At 47.5% G+C, this 16,214-nt stretch overlaps 2 protein-coding genes and 1 pseudogene across 2 annotated transcripts; 1 reads left to right on the top strand and 2 right to left on the bottom strand.

Moving 5' to 3' along the window:
• The first annotated feature begins 1,051 nt into the window (after positions 1 to 1,051).
• On the top strand, positions 1,052 to 2,436 carry LOC147964303 (uncharacterized). The gene has a single exon (XM_087526841.1). It carries the CDS (start codon positions 1,442 to 1,444, stop codon positions 2,312 to 2,314), a length of 873 nt encoding a protein of 290 aa, XP_087382967.1. The 5' UTR covers positions 1,052 to 1,441; the 3' UTR covers positions 2,315 to 2,436.
• Positions 2,437 to 4,173: 1,737 nt separating this feature from the next.
• LOC125514772 (uncharacterized) lies at positions 4,174 to 6,304 on the bottom strand (annotated as a pseudogene).
• A 3,432-nt stretch (positions 6,305 to 9,736) lies between these two features.
• Positions 9,737 to 11,872, bottom strand: LOC125516612 (receptor-like protein 2). Its single transcript, XM_087529405.1, has one exon. It carries the CDS (start codon positions 11,870 to 11,872, stop codon positions 9,737 to 9,739), a length of 2,136 nt encoding a protein of 711 aa, XP_087385531.1.
• Positions 11,873 to 16,214: the final 4,342 nt, after the last annotated feature.

Raw genomic sequence — 16,214 nt, 5'->3', positions numbered from 1 at the left:
CAAAAACCAACAGGAGACCTCTGATAATTGGATGTAGTTGAAGAATCAAAAACCGCAAAAACCTCTCGAACCTTCCAGGAGAAGGTGCTGTCATGGCAATCCCCGATGTAGTTGCACAATTCAGCCTTGATGAGATTGGCAGTGATCCCGATAGTCGACAGCGGCACCTGGGAAGGCACCGCAAGAGTTAAAGCATTATAACCATAATAATACAAGTCATGAATTGGGTAATACATGGGTTACAAATTAAAATAGAATTATTTATAGATGGAATCTCAAAGCTACTTACATAATAAGCTCATGAATTATCTATTTTTCAAATGGATTTTATTTTCAAAAAATAAACAAATTGTATGAGCATTGTATTGACTTTTTCATTTCGAACCATTTTAGTTTTTTTTAATGAAAGGGGTCCCCCTGCCCCACTTTATAGAATGAAGCAGAAAAGCAACCAGTCACAAATTTCAAACAATTTCAGTGGATTATAATACATGGAAGCCGCCAAGTTACATATGCATCTATCATGGAATTAACAAATGGACACCAACAATAACTGAGAAATGCAGTTTCGATTGTTCAGTTTGAGAATCGTAGGTGGCTTAAGGTGCCAGCTTATTTGTCAGTGTAGACTTTAGTCCTACTATGCTAGATTAATTAGTGATTACACATGGTGAACTCGTGAATGTGCATCCGCCCTTCGCTCTATTAACATTGAACTACTGGAGTTGCTTCTGCTCAAATTGATTGAAAGGACCGGGCATCCTGCTCAAGCATTTCATCAAACATTTGACAAGCGCAACAACTGACCACCCATGGAGCAGCGTGGAAGAGCAGCAATCAGCGCAGGAGGAAAGCAAGAACCCCGGCCAGCATCTCGTCGCTGCTGCGACTCCTCACCGTGGTTCTTACAGCTGCGACTCATGCGGGTAACAGAGCTCGGCGGCCACGACGGCCGCGATGCCGAGCCAGGATGGCACGCGGCGGCGGAATGGAGGCGCAGGCGCAGTCGCGCCACCGCGGGATGCCCAGGCCACCGACGAAGAGGAGGAAAGATCGGATGAGTGCGTCGCTGGTGGCTCCGGCGGTTGGACCACGGGCGGCGGCGCTGGCGGCGGTTACGAGCCGAACTCGGATTGCGTGGTTTCTACGCGGCGGGGCATCGGGGGTCGATCTATATCAGCCGGGCTGCGGGGATAGATCGCACTTTTCCTTCGATCCGACGAGCAAGCCGTCCCCTCGATAGATCACGCGCGACGTTCTCCTGGCGACCTAACAACCCGGCGAGCTTCTCTCGCCGACGGCGAGCAAAGAATCCGGCGAGTTTCCTCTTTCTTCTCCGGTCATCATCTGAATTTCAGCATCGCAATTGTTCTGTTTACTTGTTTCGCTTGTGCAATCACTTGGTCTCTCTGTTCTTTGCTGTGTCCTGTGTTTTGCAGAGATGGCTAGCCATGTCGCTGCGACCCTGCCGCCGCTGTTGCCTACCCCGGCGCGCTGCCTCCTCCTGACGCCTCCTCCGGCGGTGTACACGGCTCGTGTGGAGCTGGACACCAAGAAGCAGCAGCCTGGACGTGCCTCGATGAGCCGAAGCTGGATCAGAGACAAGATCGACCTTCCCGGACGTGCTTCCCGGAGCTCCAGCTGGGCCACTGACAAGACGCTCCGCCGTGCCGAGAGTTTGAACGGCGGCGTCGAGCGCCTCGGCCGCGTGGAGACGCCGAGAGAAAACTGGAATAGGCCGGCGAGCCGCGCGCCATCCGTCGACCGGTGCGACAAGAAGCCGAGGCCTCCGGCTGAGATGGTGGCAGCTTCGCAGGCATCAATCTCCGCCGGCCCCGCCCCGTCGGCCGGCCGGTTCGGGAAGAAGACAAAGCCTGTGACTGAGATGGAGCTAGACTCGGTGGTGACATCCTTCGCTGGCCCTTCTCCGTCGATCGACCTTTCGGAGAAGGCAGAGCCTACGACTGAGATGGTGGCAGACTCGGTGGCGACACTCTTCGCTGGCCCTGTGGCGTCGGAGAAGAAGGCGACACCTCGTACCGTGGTGGAGGCATCACCCTTCGCTGGCCTCGCTCCGTTGATGGACCGGCCCGACAAGAAGCCAAAGGCTCTGGCGAAGATGGAGGTGGACCCGGAGGCATCCTTGTTCGCTGGCCCGACATTCATGGTGTCGCCGGACCCGAGCGAGCTGCCTATGCCGACCTTCATCATGTCGCCGGACCCGAGCGAGCTGCCCATTCCAACCTTCCTCTATAAGCACAAGGTCGCTAAAGTGTTAGCTAGCTTAGTCGCTCCGATGCTCGTTGATCAGTAAGGAGCTTGAAGCTGTTTTCAGTGTGTAGCTAGGTCGACTATGCTGATCAGCAAGATTGAAGCTGTTTTCAGTATGTAGCTAGGTGGACTATGCTTAATACAATTGCGACCATCCATTATCGAGCTTGGCACTGATCTTATCTGCGATGGAATGAAATGATGGTGTTCTGCATTCTGCAAATAAGTGTCAGACACGGCATACTGTGCATTCTGCAAACAGAGACGACATTCTCGCAAACACCTTGAGGGCATGACCGCATGAGCAGGACAGGTGTAGTCGCCTCCTTCACGGCGGCCAAGCTCTTGTGGAAGGCGGCCAGGCTCCTTGGGCCGCGTTGCCATCCTTTGGCGCCTCGGCTGCATATCTCTCTCCCCCCGGCGATGCCCTAGCATCTGTCGCCGCAGGGCGGGCAGCCGCCGGAGCCGCGTTCCTCGACCCCGCTGACCTCCCCACCGCCTCGGCGTACAACCGGCGGCTCTCCCCGTCGCTGCGGCCCGCGGCTCACCCGCAGGTGCGTCTCACGTCGCCCAGCGGCCAGATCTCCCCAACGCCGCCGACCGCCACTCGCCCTCCTCGCCATCATCAAGCTCTGACCCGTGGCAGTGCACTTCAACCTGAGGTCAACGAGCCAGCGGCCTGCGGCTGCTGCTACTAGGAGCCAAGTCTGTTGAATCAATGTCTCTCACACTAACACTGCGAAATGGAATAATGCAAGTGGAAGGTGAATTTTCCACTAGCTCCTGGCGCAGCTTTTACGCCAACCAAATAGTATGATGCTATCATATATGATTCAGGCCATGCTGGAAGTAGGATATGGATTGTTTGACAATATTGTTTTTTCCCGCTTATCGTATTGTTGCATTGAGTTTTTCGAGTCCACAAACCAAAAATACTTACTATTTAGGGGGATCGTGTTTGTGCAAAACAGATCTTGCACGCTTGGGGGTTATAATTTTATGTCCTTAGAGTATTAAGTGCATAGATAGCTGACATATTTAGCTGATAATACTAGGAAGTGATTAACATTGACAATGACAAACCAGTTTAACGCCATTGGCTTTCTACTAGAATAAGCACCTTCCTATGTTTCTTGCAAAAAATAAATGTCTTCCTATGTAATTCAAGGATGGTCTGATCTCCCGATGCACCCTTTTATACCTTCCCCTATGCTACCTGTGCTAGACATTTTTCAACCTGTCATGCCTAGAATATATTTGCATTCTTTTATCATGGTACATTTGCTGTCACATGATCTTCTTGATGCATATTCGCAATTGAAAATAGAATTTGGTGCCCACTTGCTTTCTTATGCAGCATGCTGTTAGCTCATGGGAGAATCAGTAAAAATAATTCTGACATGAAACAGTACATGATTGTTCTGAAATTAGTGGTTCCACGGTGTCTGTGTCTAACTTATTTACTTTAGCAGTGCAAGAGGATGTTTTTGGGCGAGACACCCTACTTACGTAGGAAGAAATGAAGTCAGCCTGCACCAGGGGTGTACTTGACAACAACAGGGACACAAAGTTGGTCTGATTTGCAAGGCTTCTGGTTAGCTCTTTACACATGGCAATTTAAACATCTGACTCTAATATAAGTGCTAGAGTACTTTTGAAAATCAAGATTTATTTCTGGTTATCACTAAAGAAAAGTATTCTTACTAAATCAGCTTTAGGCAGGAGAGGCTACAAAGGAGACGAAAAATGACATTTTTTGTGATAAGTTATCATTGGAGCGCCTCTTGTGTGCTTTCCCTGTAGATTTTCTTTACTGGACTGCAGAGTCAAATGTTCTTATATTCTATACTCAATACTTACAAATATTAACCATTTGTTAACGGTGATAACGGTTACATGGTTTCAGCCAAAATGTCTAGCTAAGACTTTCTGATCATATAGGACTCCTACTCCAAAGAAAACACCGAAGGCGGTCATAAAGATGATGGCCTCACTACCAATCTGTTTTATGGGGTCAATGGAAACTGGACTTGCTTCTGCCGAACCACAATGGTTTGCAACCATAGGGCCACACAGTTTTGGGTTTCCACCAAAGCTAGAATCCGGAAACGTGCTGAACTGGCCCATGTTTGGAATAGGGCCTTCTAGGTCATTATTAGAAATGTTGAATCTGGAAAGGAAGTGCAGATTGTTCAATGCAGCTGGAATCTTACCAGTGAGATGATTACCAGACAAGTCGAGCATCTGCAGGTTCGTGAGATTGCAGATCTGTTCGGGTATCTCTCCAGATAATCTGTTGGAGCTCAAGTTAAGTGAAAATAGTCCTTGTAACCTACCGATCTCTGCCGGAATCATACCAGTGAAATTATTCATGGCTAGATTAAGCTCTTTAGGAAAAGCACTGGGCGTGAGGTATTGCAGAAATTGGTTCTTGTTCCAAACAGGCAGCTCAAAGAATACCTTTGGTGCAGTATTATCTGATTCTAGCATTGGCATCTCCATTAAGGCCCTTGGAATTTCCCCTGTAAGGCTGTTGTTTGATATATCTAGAGAGAAGAGAAAATTTAGGCTGCTGATCCATTCAGGTATCGGTCCAGTTAGTTGATTGCCTTGCAAAAATAGCATCCCCAAATTCGGTAGCTTTGATAGCCAATCAGGTATTTTTCCAGACAATGAACAATGATTTATATAAAGAACCTGGAGATTCTGAAAACCATCAATGCTGACATCCTCTGGCATGGTCTCATGCAGGAAGTTGCACCCAATATAAAGGGTGGTGAGGCTCCTGGAACTGCTAAGCATCTGAAGTGTTCTTGTGATATTTGTAAGAGAGTTATTAGCAAGTGATAGGAATAAGAGGGACTTCAGATTGCCTATTTTTTTCTGACAATTGACCATGGAAAGGATTGTAAGATAGCCGTAGTGCCGTCAGCTTGCTGCAGGAGTATATGCTTTCTGGAACTGTGCCGGTGAAGTTATTGGAAAGAAGATCTAGTTTTTTTAGATTGGACAGGCTTACGAAGTTGACCTTGGTAAGTTCTCCACTAAATTGGTTTGCCTTGAGGTCAATTGTTACAAGATTTGTGCAGTTTCCTAGAGCTGCTGGCAGCTCCCCTGACATGTTGTTGTGTTCCAAATGCAGCTCCTCCAATCTCTTCAGATCACCTATAGACTCTGGAATATTGCCGCTGAGCTCATTCCCGCCAAGATCAAGGGTGACCAGATTTGTGAGCTTGCTAATGCCATCGAGAGCTCCTTCTAACCTATTGTTAGGCAACGAGAGGTGCTCTAACGTGGTTACGTTGAAGAGTTCATTTGGAAGTGTGCCATTGAGGTTGTTGTAGCCAACACCAATCAATTTCAGCACCGAGCAATTACTGAGTCCTGGAGGGATGTTCCCACTGAGTTGGTTGAAACTGAGCTCAAGCACAACAAAAGATGGCGCGCTAACACATTGTGTAGTTGGTATCTGACCAGTAAATCTGTTGGAACTAGCATTAAGAACGACCAGGCTCTTCATCACCTCCCATGTTGTGGATGGTAATATGCCTGTAAGCCAGTTGCTTGAGATGTTGAGTACCTGCAGAAGCCGCGCAGGGGTTGAAGATGGCAGCTCGCTCAGGCCTCCTGTGAGGCGGTTGAAGCTGATGTCAAGAACAAGGATGCTGCTGGATGACACTAATTCCAGTGGCAAGCCACCAGACAACAAGTTCTGGGAAAGGTTGAGGCGCAAAAGTCCGGTGAGGTTGCCAAGGAACGGCGAGATGGGCCCCTCGAGGCCTCGAGAAGCCAACGAAACATCAGTGACCTTCCTATCTTGGTTGCAGGTGATCCCTTCCCATGTGCAGCAGTCGGTGTCGTGCCGCCACGACGTCGTGAGGCCGCCGTCCTGCGAGAGCCCGGCGAGGAGCTGGAGAAGGGAGCTCTTCTCCTGCTCGGTGCAGGAGCTGGTCGGAGAGACCAAAGAGACCAGCAGCACGAGAGCCAAGCCAAGTGAAGGCATGTGAACTTTCTTGGTGTACCTGCTGTATGAAAAATAGTTGCTGCATGGTGTTGTGGTGGAACTGCCCATTCTGAATATTTTTGTTTGACAGTTTCCTGAAACTGTCCATTCTGAAAGCATGCTAAACTACCATTTCCTAAATAAAAAAACAAGAGCTGTCCATTCGGATTCTGTCAGTTTTGTTGAATATTTCTGTTTGAAATTTTTGGTGATGTCATTTTGATGCCACCTAATTTTTTTTCCGAGTTGCTAATAATATGCCGTGTTAAGTCGAGTGTTGACTACCGGTGTCTCGCTGGTAGTTGAGTGGCTATAATATTTGGTGTCAAGTAGAGTGTCATTGTATTTCAATGGGAGTGCATATATGTCATGGATCATTGTACATGTGGGTAATAACATTTCATATTAAATCTAGCGTGGATGCTATTAAAGTTTGCTCCTACTTCAGATGCAATCTTCTCTTACAAATTATTCTGTTTATTATGACGTATAGAAGCATGACAACAGACTTTGAAGATTGCAACTGCACGCGTACCACTTTACGACTTTGTGGGGGGTCTCGAATTCTTATTGCTTTGTACAAAAAGCCCACCTCAAATTCTTATTGCTTTGTACAAAAAGTCCACCTCACAGAGTCACAGTTCCCCACTTGGAAGGAGAAGATCGTAAGCTGATGGGCATGTGTCTATGAACGCTTAGAGCATCTATAGCCGAACCCCTCAAACTGTCAGTTGATGGATATGTGTCTGTGAGCATAGTAGATCGCCTTTGACATGGTCGCAAGTATAGTGGTTCCAACAAGTAAGAGTAAGCCTTTAGCAATTAAGCAGCAAGACTGAGGTTCAAATAGTGTGGGTTAGACAAAGATGTAGGGTTCCCGCTCCCTATAAAAAAAGAGGTAGGGTCTCCGAAAAAAAAAGTCAAAGCGTTTTTCGGTGACATGGTCTCCCTCATACATCCTACCACACTAAAGAAAAGCAAATCTTGTGGGTTAGACAAAGAGGTGTACCTCTTCTTTTGGTTTTTGGACCTCAGAAAGGTTAATGCATGGTTAGATGCATGTATGACCTTTAACCTGTGGGCCAACCCATTTAGACAAATATAATAATTAATATGTGTATTAGACATCTAGTTCCAAATCCCCTGTGACATGTCATGTTGTTTTCTTTGAAGATTATGATCTCATCAAACATAACCCAAAACGACCAAACGGCTGAAGATGAACTTCCGATGGGGAAAGCAGATCCCGAGTAGAGAGATGAACCCTTTGCACATGGAATAAGGTATTTAGCTTATTCTCTCAACCTCAATTGACCGCTGCTGAATTTATTATATTTAATACAGTATTACTTACCGACCAGAACACCTATCAGTATAACTTCTAAAAGGTTACTGAAAAAAATGTAAATTTTGGTGGGCATGTGTTCTTTTTCTAGGTAGTAGGTAAGAGTTAAAAGGGAAGCATGTTGCCTATAGTGTTGTACTAGTCCAGAATCAAGTTTTGTGATAACCAGTGTTTACGTACTCCAGTGTTCTTTATTGTTCACATTTGGATTGAGCATAGTTGAGTAGCTCACTTGAGAGTGTCATGCTTTGCCAATATCTATTGCGAGAGTTGTCATTTTTTGTTACTAGCTAGAGTTGTCAATCTCTCAGCTAAACCACTTGCTGGAAACACAAGACATCAACTGAAATTCTAAATTATTATTTTTACTTCTACATGCACATATTTGGTCCCTAGGTTAAGATATGTACAATTGAGTTAGTTTAGGTCAACCTGCAGAAGTTCATACAACAGTGCAACTAGCTTTAGTTGGACGAGCAAAAGTTCATACCAACTTCTCTCTAGCTCGGCTCGGCTAAATACAAGGCAACCAATCGTAAATACACTTGGGGTGTATATCATTCTACACTTAATATTTATAGGGGTGTATATCATTGCGTGTAAATGCCCACTTGTGTCATATCTTGGAACCCACTTCATTAGTTTAAAATTAAATTAAAATAATTAATATGTGTATACTCAAAACACTAGCACTATTTGCAAATCTTGCAAGCATTTTTTGGGGCAGAAATTTTTTTTGTCAGAAACTGATCATTTTTTTAGAAATCAGAATTGATCATTTGTGGACGACCAATAGGAATATGTACAATAAGCTTAGCTAAGATAAGTCGCCATGCAAATGTTGTTAGTCACACTCCTACAACATCGTACTGTATGCTGGCTGGATATTTCTATGCTGGGTTGGCAATACCCTAGAGGATATTGCTAGCATTGTAGCTGCTGATTGTAATCATCCTATTTGAGTAATGAAAGTTCCTTTCCCACAAAAAAGGAGCATGTACAATTTTATCTTTTTCTAGGCACTGTAACATCCCTAAGCCCACCCAATTTGAAGCCCAAGATGAAGCCAGCCCAAACTGTTATCTATAAGCTAACCCAAATACTGCCCCCCGTACGGCCCAACGTCGAGTCCTGCCCAACTCAATGCGCCGGCGTCCCGAGGACCGCCGCACCGCCGCACTCCCACTTCTGGTGGCCAGAGGCCAGGCAGAAATCGAACCAAGCCTCCCCCTCCCGGAGCTCTCTGGCGAGGGGGATGCGGCGACTCCCGGCGACCCCGCGTGGCGGTGGGCCGGCTGCTCCGAGTTCGCTAAGCTCGCTGGAGGACGGACACCGGAGGCTAGGAAACAGGTCCAGTGTCGCGCACTCAGAAGGTATATATCTGGAAAAAAAAGGAAGTCCGAGGAAAAAATAATACTTGGGCGCCTGGTTGATGTTCAATTGTTCGCTAGTCTCGTTTTAAGTTCAAATCCGTCCACGCGGCGACCCTTTACGGCGGCGTGCGGCGGTTCGCCTCCCGCCTCAGCTGGTCCGAGGAGGCCAGGCAGGCAGGGGACCGGAGATTCGACCAAGGCCGAACGTGACGTGAGCCCTTTGCCGAGGTATATTGTAGAAACCACGGAGCAGGTGCTTAATTCGTGCCACATTGTAGTGCTAGCTTTGTTGACATTTCTGAATTTTCTCTCAGCGCCAGTGTTGTTTTCTGTGGATACTTGCGATCCTGGGTTGGAGACTTGGAGTTACAGATTGCTAGACTGCAAATAGTTACAGATTTGAGTGTGCCAGACTGCAGATTGCTTTTGCTTATTATGTGTCCTCCTCTAGTCAACTTTCTCCAAGAGAAACATTCATCACTGTATGCGTATGTATCAAAGTAAATACTGACCAAATAGTTACACATTCCACAATAATAATATGCTTACACACTGTTGACATTGCTCACTCGTTAATCATGTTTCTGCTAAATGGAGTACAACGATGAACGTCACTAACTGACGATAGCAGGTTTACAAGAGATGTTGTTCTTGCTGGGGCTGGAGCCACTGACATGGTCTTGCTGAACTGGGAACCACTTGAAATCATGTAACGGTTTGGGCAGTGATAACAGTTACAAGGTTTTAGCCAAAATATCCGGCTAAGACCATATGATCATATATGACTCCTACTGCAAAGAAAGCACCAAAGGCGATTGCAAAGATGACCTTACTGCCAATCTCTTCTCTGGATTTGATGGACTCTGGACTTGCTTCCGCTGAACCGCAATGGTTTACAATCGAAGGACCACACAATTTTGGGTTTTCATCAAAGCTAGAATCTGGAAACGTGCTAAGTTGGCCTGCGGTTGGAATAGGGCCTTCGAGGTCATTATTAGAAACATTGAATTTGAAAAGAAAGTGCAGATTGTTTAGTGCGGCCGGAATTGTACCAGTAAGATGATTGCTGGACATGTCGAGCATCTGCAGATTTGTGAGGGTGCAGATTGGTTGTGGGATCTCTCCTGATAATTTGTTGGAGCTCAAATTAAGTGAAACGAGCGCTCTTAGTTGACCGATCTCCCCTGGGATCACACCAGTGAATTTATTGATGGCTAGATTAAGCACTTTTGGAAAAGCACCAGGTTTGAGGTATTGGATAAATGGACTGAAAAGATACACAGGCAGTTCAAAGAAGACCTTTGGTGCAGTCTTGTCTGATTTTAGCATTGGCATCTCCATTAAGGCAGTTGAAATTTCACCTGTAAAGCTGTTGTTTGATATGTCTAGATACAAGAGCAAGTTCAGGCTACTGATCCATTCAGGTATTGGTCCAGTTAGCTGATTGCTTTGCAAAAATAGCACCCTCAAATTTGTGAGCTTGGATAACCAATCAGGTATTGCTCGAGACAATGAACAATCACTCATAGAAAGAACCTGAAGATTCTCAAAACCATTAATGCCGTTATCCTCTGGCATGGTCTCATGCAGGAAGTTGGACCCAATAAGAAGGGTGGTCAGGCTCCTGGATCCCCCAAGGATCTGAAGTGTTCTTGTGATATTTGTAAGGGAGAGGTTAGCGAGTGATAGAAATGAGAGGGACTTCAGATTACCTATCTTTTCTGACAGTTGGCCATGGAAATGATTGCTGGAGAGCCGTAGTGCAGTCAGCTTGCTGCACGAGTATAAGCTTTCTGGAATGTTGCCGATGAAGTTATTGTGCAGGAGATCTAACTTTTTTAGATTGGGCAAGTTTGAGAAGTTGACCTTGGTAAGTTCTCCGTGAAATTGGTTGCCCTTTAAGATAATTGTTGTGAGATGTGTACAGTTGATCAATGCTGATGGAAGCTCCCCTGACATGTGGTTTTGTTCCAAATGCAGCTCCTCCAAACTCTTCAGCTTGCCTATGGCATCCGGTATATTGCCGTTGATCTTGTTGCCCCCAAGATCAAGGGTGACCAAATTTGTGAGCTTGGTGATGCCATTGAGTGCTCCTTCTAACCAATTATTAGGTAAAGAGAGGTGCTCTAATGATGCAACTTTGAAGACCTCATTTGGAAGAGTTCCACTGAGGTTGTTATAGCCAGCGCTTAGCAATTTCAGCATGGAGCAATTACCGAGTCCATGAGGAATATTTCCACTGAATTCGTTAATACTGAGTTCAAGCACAGAAAAAGATGGTGCGCTGAGACAGAGTGTAGTTGGTAGCTGCCCAGTAAAACTATTGGTGCTGGCATTGAGCACGACCAGGCTCTTCATCACCTCCCATGTTGTGGATGGAAACCTTCCGGTAAACAAGTTGCTTGAGATGTTCAGTACCTGCAGAGGCCATGCAGGGGTTGAAGATGGCAGCTCGCTCAGGGCTCCTGTCAGGCGGTTGAAACTGACATCAAGGATAGTGATGCTGCTGGATGACACCAATTCCAGCGGCAAGCCACCGGAGAGTGAGTTGCACGACAGGTTGAGGCGCAATAAGCCTGTGAGATTTCCAAGGAACTGCGAGATGGACCCCTCGAGGCCTCGAGAGGCCAACAAAACATCACTGACCGTCCTGTTGGGGCTGCAGGTGATCCCTTCCCAAGTGCAGCAGTCCATATCGTTCCGCCATGACGACCCGAGGCCGCCGTCCTGCGAGAACCCAGCAAGGAGCTGGAGGAGGGAGCTCTTCTCCTGCTCCGTGCAGGAGCTGGTCGGAGGGGCCAAGGATATCAGCAGCACGAGAGCCAATCCTAGAAAAGGCAAGGGGAATCTGCTGCTGTTTGGGCAATGGTGTGACCGCATGGCTTTCTGAAGAAGCTAGCAAGGGAACCAATGGGCTGGTGAAGATCACGAGAGGAATGGAACAGGCAGCTCATGTCTCCATTTTATTTGATCCTCTTTCAAGTCGAACTCAAGAAAAGGAAAAGAAATGGGCCTAGGATTGACTATTGTTGGCAAGGAGACTAGTAGCACAATAGTCAGCCCAAAGAAAGGTATGTGAAACCACTACCTACGTGAGCGACTAGAAATTAGCCTGTAAACCACAAGCGTAAGCTTTGGTCTGCCAGGCTAAAGTACTAGTTTCTCTTAAAGAAAAAACAAGAGAGGAAAGGAGCAACCTGCTCTGGTCTCTGTCTCATTTCATCCCTTCTGGTCATCGTGATGACAAGAAAATCTGGTCAAAGATTAGCTGCTATTGCATATCCACTAATTTATTCACGAGTCTGACTTCCAAGCACAAACTGGTTTGTTAATCTTAGTCTGACCTCTTATCGTATCAGTTTTGCAATTAAATTCCATCATCGATGTCAGGGTTGATTTAGAGAAGATGTGGATCACAACTCTCCCATAGGAGGCCATGCAGGCATTGTGGCTACCTATCAAAGGGTAAAAAAGCTATTTTATTGGCGCCAGACGAGGAGATTGAAACTTTTCTACAGGAGTGTGCAGTTTGCCAAAGAGTCAAGGGAAAGCATTGCCACTACCCTGGTCTCCTAGATCCACTGCCACTACCTAAGTGTTGTTGATTGATTGAATGGTGTGTTGTAGCTATCGTCATATGGCCTTTCTTAGATTGTTAATGCTGCTCAAACCTAGTTCTTTTCGGCATCTGGCACCCCTTCGCTCGTATTGGCAGGATGCGTGCCATGCAAGTTGGCTTGGTTGCATGATTCCCCCAGAATCTTGCCCTAGCTTTCCTAATTCCGTGTAGTCAGTGATGTGTCATTATTGCCTAGTATTATCTGCAATACACACATAAGAAGGATAATTTTTAAGCTATGCACACCTACCCACAACAGCGACATCACCTATATAATAGGGGTTAGTTGGGTTTGACTTAAAGCAAGGCTGAACATTTTTACAACTTATCTGATGACAGCTACATTTTTTCTTACACAAAATAATAACACCCACCCGGTGCAACTGAATCAACAGGAGGTTGAAATTATGTGGCATCTAATCTTTATTGTGTTGAGTGCCACACGATATTCACTACACCCCATGTACATTATGCTTGGATTGTCTTGCACTTGACCCATGTGTTTAGACACTTCATTTTATTTGGTGCTGTGAATGATTTTTATGCCTACCATAGACCTTTCATTGAGCGCTTTGCCCATGCTTGCTATGACTTTGAGGTAGATGCTTATTCTTTTGTTACACATATTTGCATCACTACCTCACATTTACATGCTTGTCCCCATGATATCTTTGCTTGTGCTCGATTGATATGCTTACATGCCATGTCACAATCCCTTGTCACACCATATGCTTTGCATGATGATGACACTTGTTTGGTCACTCATCTCTTGAATGCTTGGTTTTGCACTAACGCTAACCACATTTGTTTTTCCAAGTATTTGTTGTCCTTACTCCTTTTGAAGGAACCACAAGATGGTGCCACAGTGGAGAGTGCCCATTTCGAGCTTCAAGATGACAAGTACTTGGTGAACGTCCACTTCTACACGGTGAAGCCATCTCTTTCCCATGGTGATTTGGTTTTTGATCCGAGGTCAGATCTTTCCCAAGGGAGGGGAGATGATGTGGAGCATCCTATGGACATCACCATGTCAAGAGTCCTTCGGCGAGTGACATGTGCGACATCTACTTCACATACCCAAAGGTGAATCATCTCCTTTACACGTGCTCACTTGACACCTTCGAGGATGGTATACTACTTGACACTCCACTCATGTGCATTCATAGCTATTGTCGGAACACTACGGACGATGAGGAGGAGTGCAAGAGCCAAGGAACAACTACACCATCCGCGAGGTAAGCCTGGAAGCGGAGACGAAAGAAACGGAGCTGCCGGAAGCTACAGTGGCCGGATATCCTGGCCAGAGGCCGGACATCCGGCGCATGCGCAGAAGAGCTTCAGCAGCCGGACATCCGGGCGACCCCCGGACATCCGGCGCCTGTCAATAGGACGGACATCCGGCATCGCCCCGGAAATCCGGACAACGGCTATCCAGAGAAGAGCAAAACAGCATGTTCTAGGCCGGACATCCGGCCAGTGCCCCGGACATCCGGCGTCTCATGAACGGCCGGACATCCGGCCCCCAGCCCGGACATCCGGCGCCTGCCTGCGCGCAGAGTTGGGCCAGAGGCCCATGTATCCCTTTCCCACTTACCCCTTCGTGGCTTAGACTATATATACTACTCCCCCTCCTCCTAGTTAGGGTTAGCGTTGTTGAGGGAGTCCTGGATTAGGGGGTCTCCGGACAGCCGGACTATCTCCATTGGCCGGACTGTTAGACTATGAAGATACAAGATTGAAGACTTCGTCTCGTGTCCGGATGGGACTCTACTTGGCGTGGAAGGCAAGCTAGGCAATACGAATATGAATATCTCCTCCTTTGTAACCGACCTTGTGTAACCCTAACCCTCTCCGGTGTCTATATAAACCGAAGGGTTTTAGTCCGTAGGACAACAATCACAACATACAATCATACCATAGGCTAGCTTCTAGGGTTTAGCATCTCTGATCTCGTGGTAGATCTACTCTTGTACTACCATTAATCAAGCAGGACGTAGGGTTTTACCTCCATCAAGAGGGCCTGAACCTGGGTAAAACTTCGTGTCCCCTGCCTCCTGTTACCATCCGGTCTAGACGCACAGTTCGGGACCCCCTACCCGAGATCCGCCGGTTTTGACACCGACATTGGTGCTTTCATTGAGAGTTCCTCTGTGTCGTCGCCGTTAGGCTTGATGGCTCCTACTATCATCGGTAGCGATGCGGTCCAGGGTGAGACTTTTCTCCCCGGACAGATCTTCGTATTCGGCGGCTTTGCACTGCAGGCTAATTCGCTTGGCCATCTGGAGCAGATTGAAAGCTACGCCCCTGGCCATCAGGTCAGAGTTGGAAGTTTGAACTACACGGCCGACATCCGCGGAGACTTGATCTTAGACGGATTCGAGCCACAGCCGGGCACGCCGCACTGTCGCGGTGGGTATGACCTAGCTCTACCGCCGAACAGTACCCTAGAGGCCGCGCCCGCATCAGCCCCGACCCTTAGCTCGGAGCCAACTGCGCCAATCGAGGACGGGTGGTTAAACACCGCCTCAGGGGTTGCAGTCTCAACGGCGATCGAGCCAAACACCAGCATAATCCTCTGCGCAGCCCGTGACACCAATGTGCCAGACCCTTTTTCTGACTCCGAACCACCCGCGCCCCTGCCAGTCGAATCCGATTGGGCGCCGATTATGGAATTCACCGCTGCAGATATCTTTCAGCACTCGCCCTTTGGCGACATTCTAAATTTGCTAAGGTCTCTCTCTTTGTCAGGAGAGCCCTGGCCGGATTATGGCCAACAGGATTGGGATGCGGACGACGAAGAAATTCGATGCCCACCCACCACCCACTATGTAGCCACTGTCAATGATTTAACCGACATGCTCGACTTCGACTCCGAAGACATCGACGGTATGGACGGCGATGTAGGAGACGAACATGAACCAGCACCTATAGGGCACTGGAAAGCCACCTCGTCATATGACATATACATAGTGGATACACCCAATGAAGGCAATGGCGACGAGATAACGGAGGATGACCCCTCCAAGAAGCAACCCAAGCGCCGACGTCAGCGGCGCCGCTCTAAGTCCCGCCAAAGCAAAAAGTGGTGATACCGGAACATGAGATAATAATACTCCGAACAGTGCCGAAGACAACAACAATCCCCTCCAGTAAGACTTAGAGCAGGAGGATGAAGGAGCCAGCTCTCCTGAGAGAGCGGCAGATGGAGAGGAGGATGACAATTACATCCCCCCCTCCGAAGACGAGGCAAGCCTCGGCGACGATGAATTCGCCGTCCCAGAGGATCCCGTCGAACAAGAGCGCGCCAAGCGCCGGCTTATGGCCACGGCAAATAGCCTGAAGAAAAAGCAGCAACAGCTTCAAGCTGATCAAGATCTGCTAGCTGACAAATGGACTGAAGTCCTCGCGGCTGAGGAATATAAACTCGAGCGCCCCTCCAAGAGTTACCCAAGGCGCAGGTTACTACCCCGACTGGAGGAAGAAGCGTATGACACGGCGGATCGGCCACCTCGTGGCCGCGATAGAGAGGCATTCCAGCCAAAAGCTCAGCCTCCACCCCAACGCCATTCAAATAAAAAGGCAGGGGGAGATACGCTAGACCTG

The sequence above is a fragment of the Triticum urartu genome, chromosome 6A (genome assembly GCF_056163025.1).
Source record: "Triticum urartu cultivar PI428250 chromosome 6A, HENAU_Tu73, whole genome shotgun sequence".
NCBI classification, from domain to species: domain Eukaryota; kingdom Viridiplantae; phylum Streptophyta; class Magnoliopsida; order Poales; family Poaceae; genus Triticum; species Triticum urartu.
Note: the sequence above shows the minus strand (reverse complement) of the source record. Positions and strands in the feature narration are given on the sequence as shown.

Bases quoted from the DNA above. Each gene is read 5' to 3' on its own strand.
- LOC147964303 (XM_087526841.1), top strand. From the start codon at position 1,442: ATGGCTAGCCATGTCGCTGCGACCCTGCCGCCGCTGTTGCCTACCCCG.
- LOC125516612 (XM_087529405.1), bottom strand. From the start codon at position 11,872: ATGCGGTCACACCATTGCCCAAACAGCAGCAGATTCCCCTTGCCTTTT.